This window comes from Saccharomyces eubayanus, chromosome VIII (assembly GCF_001298625.1).
Source record: "Saccharomyces eubayanus strain FM1318 chromosome VIII, whole genome shotgun sequence".
In the NCBI taxonomy this organism is placed as follows: Eukaryota; Fungi; Ascomycota; class Saccharomycetes; order Saccharomycetales; family Saccharomycetaceae; genus Saccharomyces; species Saccharomyces eubayanus.
Genome location: NC_030983.1, coordinates 335950 through 349372, shown reverse-complemented (window position 1 = coordinate 349372; position 13423 = coordinate 335950). Strand labels below are relative to the sequence as shown.

At 38.7% G+C, this 13423-nt stretch overlaps 6 protein-coding genes and 1 non-coding gene across 7 annotated transcripts; 4 read left to right on the top strand and 3 right to left on the bottom strand.

Moving 5' to 3' along the window:
• Window positions 1-198: 198 nt before the first annotated feature.
• On the bottom strand, window positions 199-1854 carry VPS17 (retromer subunit VPS17; the record flags this gene model as incomplete). Its single annotated transcript, XM_018367969.1, has 1 exon — window positions 199-1854. The coding sequence occupies one exon, from the start codon at window positions 1852-1854 to the stop codon at window positions 199-201; it is 1656 nt and encodes a 551-aa protein (XP_018219351.1).
• A 355-nt stretch (window positions 1855-2209) lies between these two features.
• On the top strand, window positions 2210-2866 carry DI49_4967 (putative haloacid dehalogenase-like hydrolase; the record flags this gene model as incomplete). The annotated part of the gene is made up of 1 exon (XM_018367968.1): window positions 2210-2866. One exon carries the CDS (start codon window positions 2210-2212, stop codon window positions 2864-2866), a length of 657 nt encoding a protein of 218 aa, XP_018219350.1.
• A 139-nt stretch (window positions 2867-3005) lies between these two features.
• On the bottom strand, window positions 3006-3077 carry DI49_4966. Its single transcript has one exon. It is a non-coding gene; the product is annotated as a tRNA-Asp (tRNA).
• Window positions 3078-3646: 569 nt separating this feature from the next.
• Window positions 3647-4525, top strand: ORT1 (Ort1p; the record flags this gene model as incomplete). Its single annotated transcript, XM_018367967.1, has 1 exon — window positions 3647-4525. The coding sequence occupies one exon, from the start codon at window positions 3647-3649 to the stop codon at window positions 4523-4525; it is 879 nt and encodes a 292-aa protein (XP_018219349.1).
• A 372-nt stretch (window positions 4526-4897) lies between these two features.
• On the top strand, window positions 4898-7624 carry AFI1 (Afi1p; the record flags this gene model as incomplete). Its single annotated transcript, XM_018367966.1, has 1 exon — window positions 4898-7624. The coding sequence occupies one exon, from the start codon at window positions 4898-4900 to the stop codon at window positions 7622-7624; it is 2727 nt and encodes a 908-aa protein (XP_018219348.1).
• Window positions 7625-8317: 693 nt separating this feature from the next.
• On the top strand, window positions 8318-10033 carry ADE2 (phosphoribosylaminoimidazole carboxylase ADE2; the record flags this gene model as incomplete). Its single annotated transcript, XM_018367965.1, has 1 exon — window positions 8318-10033. One exon carries the CDS (start codon window positions 8318-8320, stop codon window positions 10031-10033), a length of 1716 nt encoding a protein of 571 aa, XP_018219347.1.
• A 270-nt stretch (window positions 10034-10303) lies between these two features.
• On the bottom strand, window positions 10304-13327 carry RGA1 (GTPase-activating protein RGA1; the record flags this gene model as incomplete). The annotated part of the gene is made up of 1 exon (XM_018367964.1): window positions 10304-13327. One exon carries the CDS (start codon window positions 13325-13327, stop codon window positions 10304-10306), a length of 3024 nt encoding a protein of 1007 aa, XP_018219346.1.
• Between the last annotated feature and the right edge of the window lie 96 nt (window positions 13328-13423).

Here is a 13423-nt window from a genome sequence, read left to right as displayed (position 1 = left end):
GTACAGATTAAGCAAGCGATTAAAGTTCAATAAAGGAAGATGAGGATAAAAAATTTTTCTAGGTGAAATTTGAAAAAAAAATTTTAAAATTGCAGCACGCCGCTTTACCCGGTCGCAAGTACCTTTGGGACAAGGCAAGTCTTGAAAATTTCTACATTTATATATATATATATCTATTTATACATATATATAGTTACGCTATTTAGTAGACATACCCAACAGCGATGCAGCATGACGAGCGTTCAGCGATGTAGTGTCAGAGTCTTGGGAGGCACATCCATCGTCTTCTGTGAACAGTTCATTGTCAAATTCGGTATGAGCAATCTTATTGATCGGGATTTGACTTTTACGATTACTCTCTCCAGTCCAACTGTCGCCCTTGACAGTCTGAGAAGTATCGGTGCTGTTGGCAGAAACAGCCTGGCGTCCCAGACGTGATAAACCACCGTTCTCGTCAGCCTTCCTGATATCGGAGCGGACTCGTTCCAGTAACGTTAGCTTCTTCCTTTCGTATTCTATTTTCCGCAGTGTAAATTCTTTAATAGAATTTCTTATCCATTCCTCGTACCAGGCGAGCCATTGCTTCCTCTCAATAAGCATGTTGGATGTAATCCGCTGAAGCTTTAAAGTCAAAACTTGTTCATCCTTGGTTGCTGTTTTCAACTGGCGTAGTGCTTCATCGATTTTCATGGGATTAATGTCTCTTCTGGACCTGAATCTGCGAGCTTGTTCCTGTTTAGCCTTTGAATTCTGTTGTGCTTGGTTTAGATTTCGCATGATAAAATGTCTGTTAGTCAATGCCTCTTTCACGACATAGCTATCTCTAACAACCCATTCCAAACCATCGTAAAATGTCGCCATATCCATAGTGGCTATAATGCTATCAATATCACCCACAGCAGTCAAAATCTTACCGTATCTCTTGTATAGTTTGTTGTGTTCATCCAAATTACCGAAGTCCTGGCCAAATGCATTTTCTTCCTGAACCATTATTTTACGGTTCCTTGAAACCTTTAGCAGTTTTTCTTGCAAATTTTGAGAGACAACATATATAGATTTGACTAATGGCCGGAACTCTGCTAGTTCTGTGGTTTCATCATAAGGAGGTGCCAACTGCTTTAAAGTTTTTCTCCTCAACCCTGATGCAAGTGATTTGTACTTGTTGATGGGAGTGTACGTACCGAAGTCGCTTTCGATGAAAAAAGCCACTTCTTCATTCCGAAGAATCAGCGGGTCTTGTGATACTCTGTTGAACCAGAGCTGGAAATTCCGTGAAACTTTAGTTTTATCTTCTTCGCTATTAATACCAAATGATGTGTATGCGGGAGGAAGGGTGGGAACAAAGGATTCTTGTATAGCAGCATTTAAATATTTGAACAGTTGATGAAATTCTTCGTATGATTTTTTGACGTTCTTATATTGTTTTTTGCGAAATGTGGGTAGGTTTGTTGAGCAGTCAAATACGATAGTTGGATTATCTTTCTTACCAGTGGTAGATCCGAAGCGTTCCAGCCCTGATACTTTGACAAGCATAGTGTATTTTTTCTTTTCGTCATTTCTTTCAGGAAGTATATCACGTTGAAGGGGTTGTGCCAGTATAGGGTTATCTCCGTCTCGTTTGGTAACTGGTTTTGACAGTGTTGAATTTTCTTTTCCGCCCAGTTCCTCTTGAGCACTGTTGACCACACTGGTAGCCTGGTCAGAAACAGTGGCTTCTTCAGCACTTGCTTGCTCTTCTTTCATAGAGGAAGATCCATCAGCGGTTGCTGCAATTGGCTGGTGATCTTCCTGTGGTTCAGCAAATGGATTGTTATCCAGATCATCATATGGATCATAAGGTACAGCCGACGCCATTGTCCAGAGGAAAAAGAAAAACTTTTGAAAAACTATCTGATAAAAAAAAGCAGCAGTTACTCTTTAGGGCCCAAGTATCTCGATGATAAGAGGAACTTGCTGAAGACTAGGCTATGCTGGTTCTTTCATTTAATCCTAAAGAGGTCCCCTTTCTCTGAAACCCTGACTATGAACGCGAGAAAGAGAAAAAGTGTTAAGAAAATGAAAAAAAACCCAAATGCCATATATATCTTGTAACGAAATTGCAGGGTGTTGGAGTCTACTGCGTTTAATTTAAATTGCCGCCAACTGCGATAAGTGGAACCAATCACTAAGATATATATACCTAAGGTTTTTCCAAGAGCAGCAGAAAATAATGACCAAGTTGCAAGGACTAGAAGCATTAAGGCACATCAAAGCAGTTGTATTCGATATGGATGGTACGTTGTGTCTGCCTCAACCATGGATGTTCCCTGCGATGAGAAACGCCATAGGGTTGCACGACAAATCGATCGATATTCTTCACTTCATTGAAACGCTGCCCACAGAGAAGGAAAGGAAAGAAGCGTGTAATCAAATAGAAGTAGTTGAAGCCAAAGCCATGAACCAGATGCAACCACAACCCTCCCTGATTGATTTGATGAAGTATCTGACAACCAATGGTATTAGTAAGAATATATGTACTAGAAACGTCGGTGCTCCAGTGGAGACTTTCGTTGCAAGGTTCATCCCACAGGAGTTTTCCAAGTTCGACCATATTATAACAAGAGATTTCAAGCCCACGAAACCTCAGCCCGATCCATTACAGCATATTGCCTCCAAGCTGAACCTAAGTCCCTCTGAAATGATCATGGTGGGCGATTCGTACGATGACATGAAATCTGGTAGATCTGCTGGTTGCCTGACAGTATTGCTCAAAAATCATGTGAATGGCCATCTAGTGCTCGAGAACAAAGATTTAGTAGATGTCTCTATAGAAGATCTTTCAGAAATCATAAAACTGATTCAAAACCTGAATAAGAGTAGTCTCTAGGTAAAAAAAACAAAAAAAACAATCGGTCTTAGACATGTACATAGGATCACAATGTTATTTTATAAAAGATATATCGTAAGCTCTAATAGTAACTCTCTCACTCTTCACTATTTCATTAGTGAAAGGGTTCAAAAAAAATCTCCGCGACGGGGAATTGAACCCCGATCTGGCACGCGACAAGCGCCCATTCTGACCATTAAACTATCACGGATGTTAAATGTTGAAATATATTGTTCTTTGGAATACCTAGTGCCTCTTTTTTTGTATAAGTGTATCAGATAGTGTCCAGGACAAACGCGAGATGTCCATGTGATGGCTGAGCGTATAAGATATTACTCTTCATCGGCAACTGGTTCATTACAACTAATTTTCCTAAGGAACTTCTTTTTCCAATCCAAGCATACTTAACTACAGCAATATATATCGTACCATTCTTGATGGACTACAATAACAGCTCGGTTAGTGAATCAACTCGAAGGCATATACCATGAAAAGTACCAGGCCTTGCTGGTACACTGCTCTGGTTTTGACTATGGCCCTTTTCAGTTACGCATCATGACTCACTATAGTCTCGAGAAATGTGACACAGTTTTTCGGCTGTGGCCGCAGCGTGGACAATCGCCAGCAATGAATAACACGTCTGTTTTGGTGTCGATCCGTTCATATAAGTATAAAACTGCTACAGTTAACGTGTCTCAGATCCTAAGAACATGCATTTTCTCATAAGTGACGTTTTTTTCTTCCCACCAGTGAAGTAAACTCTTTGAAAGCCGATAACAAATGGACGACAGTGGAAACAAAGGTTGGTTAGAAGGTGCCATTCGCGATATAGTAAATGGTTCCATCGCAGGTGCATGTGGTAAAGTAATCGAATTTCCATTCGATACTGTGAAAGTCAGGTTGCAAACACAAGCGTCAAGTGTCTTTCCAACGACTTGGTCGTGCATAAAATACACTTACCAGCATGAGGGTATAGCGCGAGGATTCTTCCAAGGGATTGCTTCGCCTCTGGTGGGGGCATCCCTAGAGAACGCCATGTTGTTCGTTTCATATAACCAATGTCACAAGCTTTTAGAGAAGCACACAAACGTTTCTCCGTTAGGAGAGATATTAATCTCTGGTGGAGTGGCGGGCTCGTGTGCAAGCCTGGTACTGACACCTGTAGAATTGGTAAAATGTAAACTGCAAGTTGCCAACTTACAGAGTACCTCTACTAAAGTGAAGCATACAAAGGTTCTGCCTACAATAAAGGCGATCGTAAGCGAGAGAGGTGTAACAGGATTGTGGCAAGGACAATCGGGGACTTTTATTCGAGAGAGTCTTGGAGGTATCGCCTGGTTTGCGACCTATGAACTAATGAAACAGTCTTTGAAAGACAGGCATACTCTTGATGACCCGAAAAGAAACGAAAATAAGATATGGGAACTTCTCGTTAGTGGAGGGAGTGCTGGTTTGGCATTCAACGCTAGTATTTTCCCTGCAGATACGGTGAAGTCAATAATGCAAACAGAGCATATAAGCCTTACCAATGCGGTGAAGAATATATACGCCAAGTTTGGTATAAAAGGGTTTTATAGAGGGTTGGGTATAACACTCTTTAGAGCTGTGCCAGCCAATGCAGCTGTTTTCTACATCTTTGAAACTCTTTCTGCTCTGTAAATAAAACAAAGGTAATACGACCAAGTACGTAATTTGATAGAGGATTATAAAGTTTTTATTATTCAAGAGCCTTACGTATTTTGCACAGACTTATTTTGCACAAGCACGTTTTTTCGCCTTTTTTGGGCTTCTTTTACCGGATGCATCTCAGATTTTATTTGAGTGCTGCTTTATCTCAAACACTTACGATACGTTCGTAGCCTGGACTTCGGATTTGACTAAGTGAAAAAATTTGATTTGACTGAATTTAAATGTAAACAGAAAAAAATTCGTTCAAGAATAGTGGCTCTACTTTTAAAAGGCAAGCTAGATACACTAAAGTCAAACATTCATCGTTAAATCCTTCACTACCCAAACATTGTTGGCTACCGGATGTTGCATAGAGAAATAAATAACTCTAGTAGCAGCTTTGGGGCAGAAAGTGAAGCATTCCCACTTGAGGTGCCGAACGTAAGCTATATAATATCCGCAGAATTTCATAATAAGCTGGGCCCTATAGTGAAATATCAGTATCCAAAAAGTATTCCAGGATTTAGGCAGTCATTGTATAGAGAATCTAATGGCTATACGTCGGTGTCTACAAACTTGGCAAGTCTTATGATCCCGAGCAGTATAGAACAAAACCCTGGTAAGCCAGACCTTACAACATTTACTCTTTACTATAACAGGTCTACTCAATGTTACCAACTTTTTCCGGTACCGAAAGACACCCGTTTGAACCCACATCAACGTGACCAGTCACATAGTAGAAGTTATTACGATGTTGAAAATAATTATGATGAGAAGAACAAAAGACACACCATTGTTATAGAAGACGATACATTAGAATCCCAAAAGTCCTATAACAACCAGGAAATGATAAACAACGACACTTTGTTCTTCATTAATGTGGCCAACGCTGTTCTGGATACCTCAAACGATCGAGGAGCTGTCATTAAATCGATTGCCATCGGCACACCACTGAAAACCTTCTTCGCATTTAAAAGCATTCTGGTATCTATACTAGATCTGTACATGACAGCATCGTCCCAAGCTGTTTCTTTAGGCTTACTCATCGATTGTTTCGAAATGCTGAACAGTATCGATCTCTCTTTAATTAATAAGATACACTCCAAAGCAAGTACGCAAGATGTGTTACATTCCGTTTGTGACGAATCTGTCATAGCTAGAATATTCATGGATCTTGACTCCACCCTAAAGAGACTGTTTCACATAGGTGGATCCAACACCAACGACAGATACGGTAACATCATAACATTTGATGACCAGTTCGTTCAATATCATTTTACGAAGTTTAAGCCCACGACACTCCCGTTATATGTGTTAAAAATTCCGTTACAGTTCAACATGGTGAAGAGCAATCCTATCTATATTGAGAATGATTACCATGCAGTAGTTTTAAGATTTCTGAACAAATTCATCCCCTATCTTCTTAAAGCCGGCTCAAAATCTAACAAGTGGAAGTTAGTTATCAACTCAACTAAACTGAATAAAGAAGATCTTTGTGCTTTCATTCTATCATTGGCTAATATAACCGCTACTTATGCTGGTGACTCGCAGCCATATTTCAAAGGAAGCGCAATGTTGGTATTTCCTTTCATGGATATATCGCTTGTTGATGGCTTACGAGCGTATTTAACGTCAAATATCGATTTTCTTGGATCTTTTGCAATAATTGGGACCGCGAATCCGATTTTCCGGTACCAAATAGATATTTGGGACTATTACTACGATATGGATGCAGACATATTTTATGAAAGTGGTAGAACTGGAAACTACAAACCAACTCCGAGGGTAGAACAGAAGAATGGATCCAAAGGTTTAAAAAAAATGTTTAACAAGCCTCCTCATTCTTCACCTCACTCTTTACCTCATTCTTCACCTCATTCTTCACCTCATGCAGTTGCTCAAAATCAAGCGAACTTGGGCCAAAAGTTTATTTCTCTTCTCATCGGTGAATATCATGATAGTGATACTATGATGAGTGTATTGAGAAGGCTGAATGTTCTTCAACTAGAAAGTCTTCTTAATGCTACCAAAAAGCGAGAATCATCGTTTGATATAGCACTGAAAGATGAATATATCGTGACCTATAAAGACTTTTTCCTTTTTCCGGAGTTTTTCGACTATTTTACATTGCATTGTATTGAATTATTATCTACCTTGGATAGCTGTCTCCTCAACTTGGGAAGCACACGCCAATTATTTACAATAGAGCAAACTTACTCGCAATTTAGTCAAATATTTTCTATTGTTAAAGAATTGTTTCGTATGGTGTCCATAAACAAAACAAATGTTGAGAAGTTTTTGAATGCTTGTTTAAACTATTCTCCATCTAGAATATTACCACTAGCTGAACTACAGACAGATACTTTTTCCAAATGGAGCTTCGAAAAAGAAGTAAATCGAAGATTTAATAATTTCGGTAGCCACATGGGTACCGAAAATGACACGCATGGCGTTTTGTTTTCTTCGATAGATCTCTTCACACATATTTACAGTTTTGATATTTTGGCAGTTTTCTTAACATTTACTGGCAAGGATGATGAGCGGGAACTGCTAAATACGAAATCCATGGCCAAAAAGAGGACATCTTTTTCTCTGATAGCTCAATCATCTTCGTTAAAACAGCTTTTACAAATGACTACAAGATCCAACGCAAAAAATTCGAGGACTAATGGGCAGGAATTCGGAAATCTAAAGGAGTCTTGTTATACAAATGCATCGTCAATTGTTTCCCCTAAACTGAAGGCTTCCCCTCTACTAGAACGAACAGCAACAAAAATCAGTTATAACATTACGCTTTTACTTTTTAAACTAGAATGTCATCCTGTAGGTAAAGTTCTATTAAAGAAATATCTTCACAAACAATTCCGTGAAGCTTATGAAGAATTGAAAACACGGTATGTTGGTGCAAATAAGGATTCTGGCAGTGGTGACCGAAGGAATGCTTCTTCTGTTTTGTTATCATCACCATCCACCAGGGATTTAATTTCGTTATCTTCTAATAGAACTGGAATGCTGAATAATTTGAAGGAAATGAGTGACCAGAGAGAATCTATGGATATTGAAACAGGATCTTTTCGGAACAATTATTGACAACACTGTTGCAAAAATACATGGGCCAATAATCTTTCTGAATCAAGCATATTGCTTCCTTTTCTCTTTCCTTTCGCCATCATTATTTTGCATTTTGACTCGACTAAAAGTCAACTGGCATATCAGTGTACTACATTATCATTAGATTCTATAGCATATTAATTTGATATATAATCCATGCACATATAATCGTTATTTATTAAAAGAGAATGAGCACATCCGAAAATGTAGTGTCAAAAAAATAAGAAAGTATCAAAAGATATTTGGTAACGTAATAAATTTTACTTTTTGGTGTAATAATGATCTCTTTTTTGTAGAACATGAATAATACTTCGAATAAAAAAAAAGCGCTTGAATTAGAACTCCAAGATTCCCCTAAAATAAAGATGGAAGAGAAACAAAAAGCTTTGCTCCTTCCCTAGTCCGGTATTTTACCATAAAAAGAAGCCCTTCTTACTAAAAAAATTAAGCACTATTATGGCTAGTTCGACAAAATGACTCTTCTTTGAAGGCTAATATCCGGGTAACATGTCATAATTGACTCTTGCTAACCTTTTATTAAGAATCAGATCGACATTATTATAAAGTATTTCATGTATAAATTGTCGAATAAAAAATATTTCAATAATTCATCAAAAGATTAGTATTACGAGCACGCCAAACCAAAGTGAAATTTGAGAAAAATAATCAAACATGGATTCTAGAACTGTCGGTATATTAGGTGGTGGACAATTGGGTCGTATGATTGTTGAAGCAGCTAACAGGCTCAACGTCAAAACGGTCATATTGGATGCTGAAAATTCTCCAGCCAAACAGATAACCAATTCCACCGAGCATGTTAACGGTTCTTTTTCGAATCCTCTTGATATCGAAAAGATAGCCGAAAAATGTGACGTGTTGACTATTGAGATTGAGCATGTAGATGTTCCTACATTGAAGAATCTGCAAGTCAAATACCCAAAATTGAAGATTTATCCTTCTCCAGAGACTATTGAGTTGATTCAAGACAAGTACGTCCAAAAGGAACATTTAATTAAGAATAGTATTGCCGTCACCAAAAGCATTCCTGTGGAACAACCTAGTGAAGCGTCACTGTTAAAAGTTGGTAGTGAATTGGGCTTCCCATTTGTTCTCAAGTCTAGAACTTTGGCATACGATGGGAGAGGTAACTTTGTTGTGAAAAATAAGGAAATGATCCCGGAAGCTTTGGAAGTATTGAAAAATCGTCCCTTGTATGCTGAAAAATGGGCTCCATTTACTAAAGAACTAGCCGTCATGATTGTAAGATCAGTCAACGGCTTGGTATTTTCCTATCCTATTGTAGAAACTATCCATAAGGACAACATATGTGACTTATGCTATGCACCAGCTAGAGTTCCAGACTCTATTCAACTTAAGGCAAAATTATTAGCCGAAAACGCAATTAAGTCCTTTCCAGGTTGCGGTATATTTGGTGTGGAGATGTTCTATTTGGAAACTGGGGAATTGCTAATCAACGAAATCGCACCAAGGCCCCACAATTCTGGTCATTATACCATCGACGCTTGTGTAACTTCTCAATTCGAAGCTCATATAAGATCTGTCTTAGATCTGCCAATGCCAAAAAATTTTACATCTTTTTCAACTATTTCAACTAACGCCATTATGTTGAATGTTCTCGGAGATAAACAAACGAAGGATAAAGAACTGGAAACTTGCAAAAGAGCATTGGCTACTCCAGGCTCCTCAGTATATCTGTATGGTAAAGAGTCAAAGCCTAACAGAAAAGTAGGTCACATAAACATTATAGCTTCAAGTATGGATGAATGTGAAGAAAGGCTGAATTATATTACCGGTAGAACTAACATCCCAATCAAAATATCTGTTGCTCAGAAGTTAGACTTAGAAGCAATGGCTAAACCATTGGTTGGTATCATAATGGGGTCTGATTCAGACTTACCAGTAATGTCTGCTGCCTGTGCGGTTTTGAAAGACTTTGACGTTCCATTTGAAGTCACTATAGTCTCTGCCCATAGAACTCCACACAGAATGGCAGAATATGCCATCTCTGCTAGTAAGCGTGGTATCAAGACAATAATCGCCGGTGCCGGTGGTGCAGCTCATTTGCCAGGTATGGTGGCAGCAATGACACCACTACCTGTCATCGGTGTACCCGTAAAGGGTTCCTGTCTAGACGGTGTGGATTCGTTACATTCAATCGTACAAATGCCTAGAGGTGTTCCAGTAGCCACCGTTGCTATCAACAACAGTACAAATGCCGCATTGTTGGCCATCAGACTGCTTGGTGCTTATGATTCAAGTTACACAACGAAAATGGAACAATTTCTATTAAAGCAAGAGGAGGAAGTCCTTCTTAAAGCGAAGAAATTAGAAACCATAGGTTACGAAGCTTATTTAGGAAACAAATAATGCTTGAATATATAAATACTCCGTCAATAGATGATCGCAAAGTAATATGCACGTGTTTTATCAAATACTCCCGATGCCTGTGTTGATACACACACCACTAAAGAGGAATAACGACCAGAATTTTCAAATTATTTTATGCATTAACACACACGTATATAAACATGTCTATATATATACATTGACTATACGAAGATCGTCTACACTGGTTAAATTACAAAATGATGTCCCTAAGCAACCCAAAAGCTAGGGGATCAAAATTTCTCCTAACACCTACGCCAAAAGCTCTCTATAGTTCACTAAAATAAATGCTACGATATAATTTCTCTCTTTCATATCGATAATATCCTTTTCTCCACTAAAATCACGAATCAAACCAGGCGCAAAAACCAAAGCTAAGTTATTAAGTGTCATACGATTCCAATCACTGTATTTCGTAACCTTTTCGATATGTTCACTAAGTACCCTCAATACCCTATGATGTTCCTTTGGCAATCTTTCCAATATGCTTTTTAAGGCACTTACACTGGTAGTATAATTATCCGAATTTCTGGAATCTAGAGATAGCTTTCCTCCCGTAAATGGTAAAGTCTCCATCATCTTTCTGGACTTAACCAAGTTCATTAGTGGTTCGTAAACTTGGAACGTGAAGATCGGATTAGGAAGCTTTCTTAAATATCTTTTCAATACACCAGTGACAGCATTCAGATCTTGATCTGTTAAAATATTAGGAATTTCGTTATCATGTTGTACCTGCCACAGGGAGAATTGCCTTTCAATTTCTTCAATGACTAGCTGTGACCCTGATTTTCTATATATACCCTCTGACTTCATATTTTCCTCGTTTGCCTCGATAAAATCTATGCAGACAGATAGTAACATCGGTATTTTGTTTTTTTCATAATTACACCTAGCAACCAGAGTTGAACCGTACAGATTGCTTCCATCCGAATAATCTTCGGTATCCTTATTTAGTGCCATGCTTCCACTATTTTCAATAGGGACCAATTTTACATCACTAAATTCGTTAGGATTCTGCAATACAGGAGGTGAGATTTCTATACGACCGGAGTTGCTAGTAGCTAAAGGAACAGAATGCAAAACTGGAGCGGCTTTGATGACGGAATTCAGATTGCTGGTATTTGTACCTTGTATAGATTGCTCGGCTTGGGGCTTGGTAGATGAAAAGAACTTCCAGAATTTCGGTTTAACAGAACTGCGTGTTACAGAGCTTGTGGTTGCAACATGCCTCATAGGTGATAATCCGTCCAGACCAGTTTCCTTTATTGTAGGAGGATTCTCTGAAGAATCGCTTGAATCTAGATATAATTTACTTCTTTCGATATTAAAGGCTTCGATATGCTGGCGTAGCGTTTCTTTTGTAGACTTCATTTCATTAATCTCTTTCATCAATTGCTCCCTTTGAGATTCGAGTTCCTTTAAGTTTATGTTTAGTTTCTTTAAATGTAACTCAGCTGCTGTGATTTCTTTATCGAAAGACGATCTATCTTTAGATTCGTTACTTTGTCCTTCGAGATTGCCTTTCTTTTCCAACTGTGTCTTTGGAGTATTTTGCCAACTAGGTAGACTATGATTATGATTACTATATGAAGATCCATTCATCCTATCGAATGTTAGTGAGCTTTCCAAAGGCGGGGTTCGATACATGGATACATTACTTGGTGTGGCAGGTGATTGTAATAAATGACCAATTGGTGACGGTGATTTTATTCCAAGATAGTTCAGTTCATCGGCGCTGTGTCCTATATCAGAATTGGTTTTGGGAATACTACTGTCAGCAGATCCCTTTGGATTTAAGTTTTTTTGGTTCTTCACCAAGGTGTCTATATAATTGCTGTTGGTACTTGTAGTGCCCAAACTAGGATGCGTATCAAACTCTCTAAGTAACTCCTGTGATCCTCTCGAGGAAGGTTTAGAAGCAGGTGAAAGCTTAATGCTATTATCTTGTTTACTTGTAGCTTTAGACTTCAGATTATACATCAGATCTTTAGACCTTCGTGACAGTGACCTTGATATTTTCTTATTATTTCCGTTATCGTTCGAGTGGGAAGAAGATTTCGCTGCTTGCTGTTGTTGGGTAGAGATCAAATCATTGCTATTTCTGTCCCCTTTTACACCAACAGTTTGTGATTGGCTTTTCTCTCCACGGATATTATTCAAACCATTCATTGATAGTGAAGGAGCCATATGGGAGACCGACCTAGCATTGAAAAGATCCAAATCGAGCCCCTCCGAATCTTTCATATTAACAGAAACAGGGCTATGTAATACCGAGCTCAACAGCTCACTTGCGGTTCGGGAACCGTCATTTGGAGGTTCGACCTGGTTATTTTCCTCAAAGCTATCATTAACAACTATACCCTGTCTATAAGAACTTGGAGATTTTGCGACATATTGTCCGGATGAATTCCTTAATGGTGTTTTGTTTAATAAAATCTTAGAGCGGCTCGGAGGTTCCGTGTTGCCCAACAAGACCTTATGACTTGGAGTAGCATCCAATGCTATGTCAAGCGATGCGTTTCTAGAATGCACCTTCACCTCTTCTACTTTCTCATCTTTTGCATGCTCCGCGCTATCTTGCTGTGGTTCTATAATGTCTATTGAAATATTAGAACCGAATTTCGAACTTCCAGAATTATCGTCGCTATCATCATACCCAGTGATGAAATGCGGAATGATATCGCTCGAGTTGGTTTCTATTGCTATATCTTTCATAGATTCGGACTCTAAGGATATTTTCTTAACCGGTGATACAGGTCTACTAGATGACCTTTTGGGTGCAACTGCCGTAATTGAAGTTACATCAATAGAATCATTGTCAAGCACGGGAGTAGGAAGACTGGGCAAATTTTTTTTAAGTCGTCTTTTTTTCTCCTCGTAATATTTCCTTTTGGCTAATAGCTTCTCGTGGCAATTTAAACAGAATAAGCCCCGCTTGGTCTTTGCGTATCGCAAATCAGCAATATTATCACCACACTTGCAACATTTGAAACAATCTGAACAATAAGCTTCATTTGACGAAGACAATATAATGGCCAGATCGTCAATTTTCTTACCACAATTTTTGCATGAATCGGAACAATCGAAACAAATTAAGGCACCAGTTCCAAGTACTAGAAAATCAGATTCACAACTTAATGGTTTCTCACATTTATAGCATGAGAAACAATGCGTGTGCCATCTATCACAACCTAGCTCATACGCGTGCCCAGTGGTTATAGAATCTTTGCACCGCACACACGAGGGAAATTGTTCGTTGGGCAAGGTTGACGCCATTTGGATACACTCTCTTCTCCACCTCTCCTACTTGATCCCACTATTTGTATATTGGAAACAAAGCTAATATAACGAAAGATGTCAAATCCGTAATGC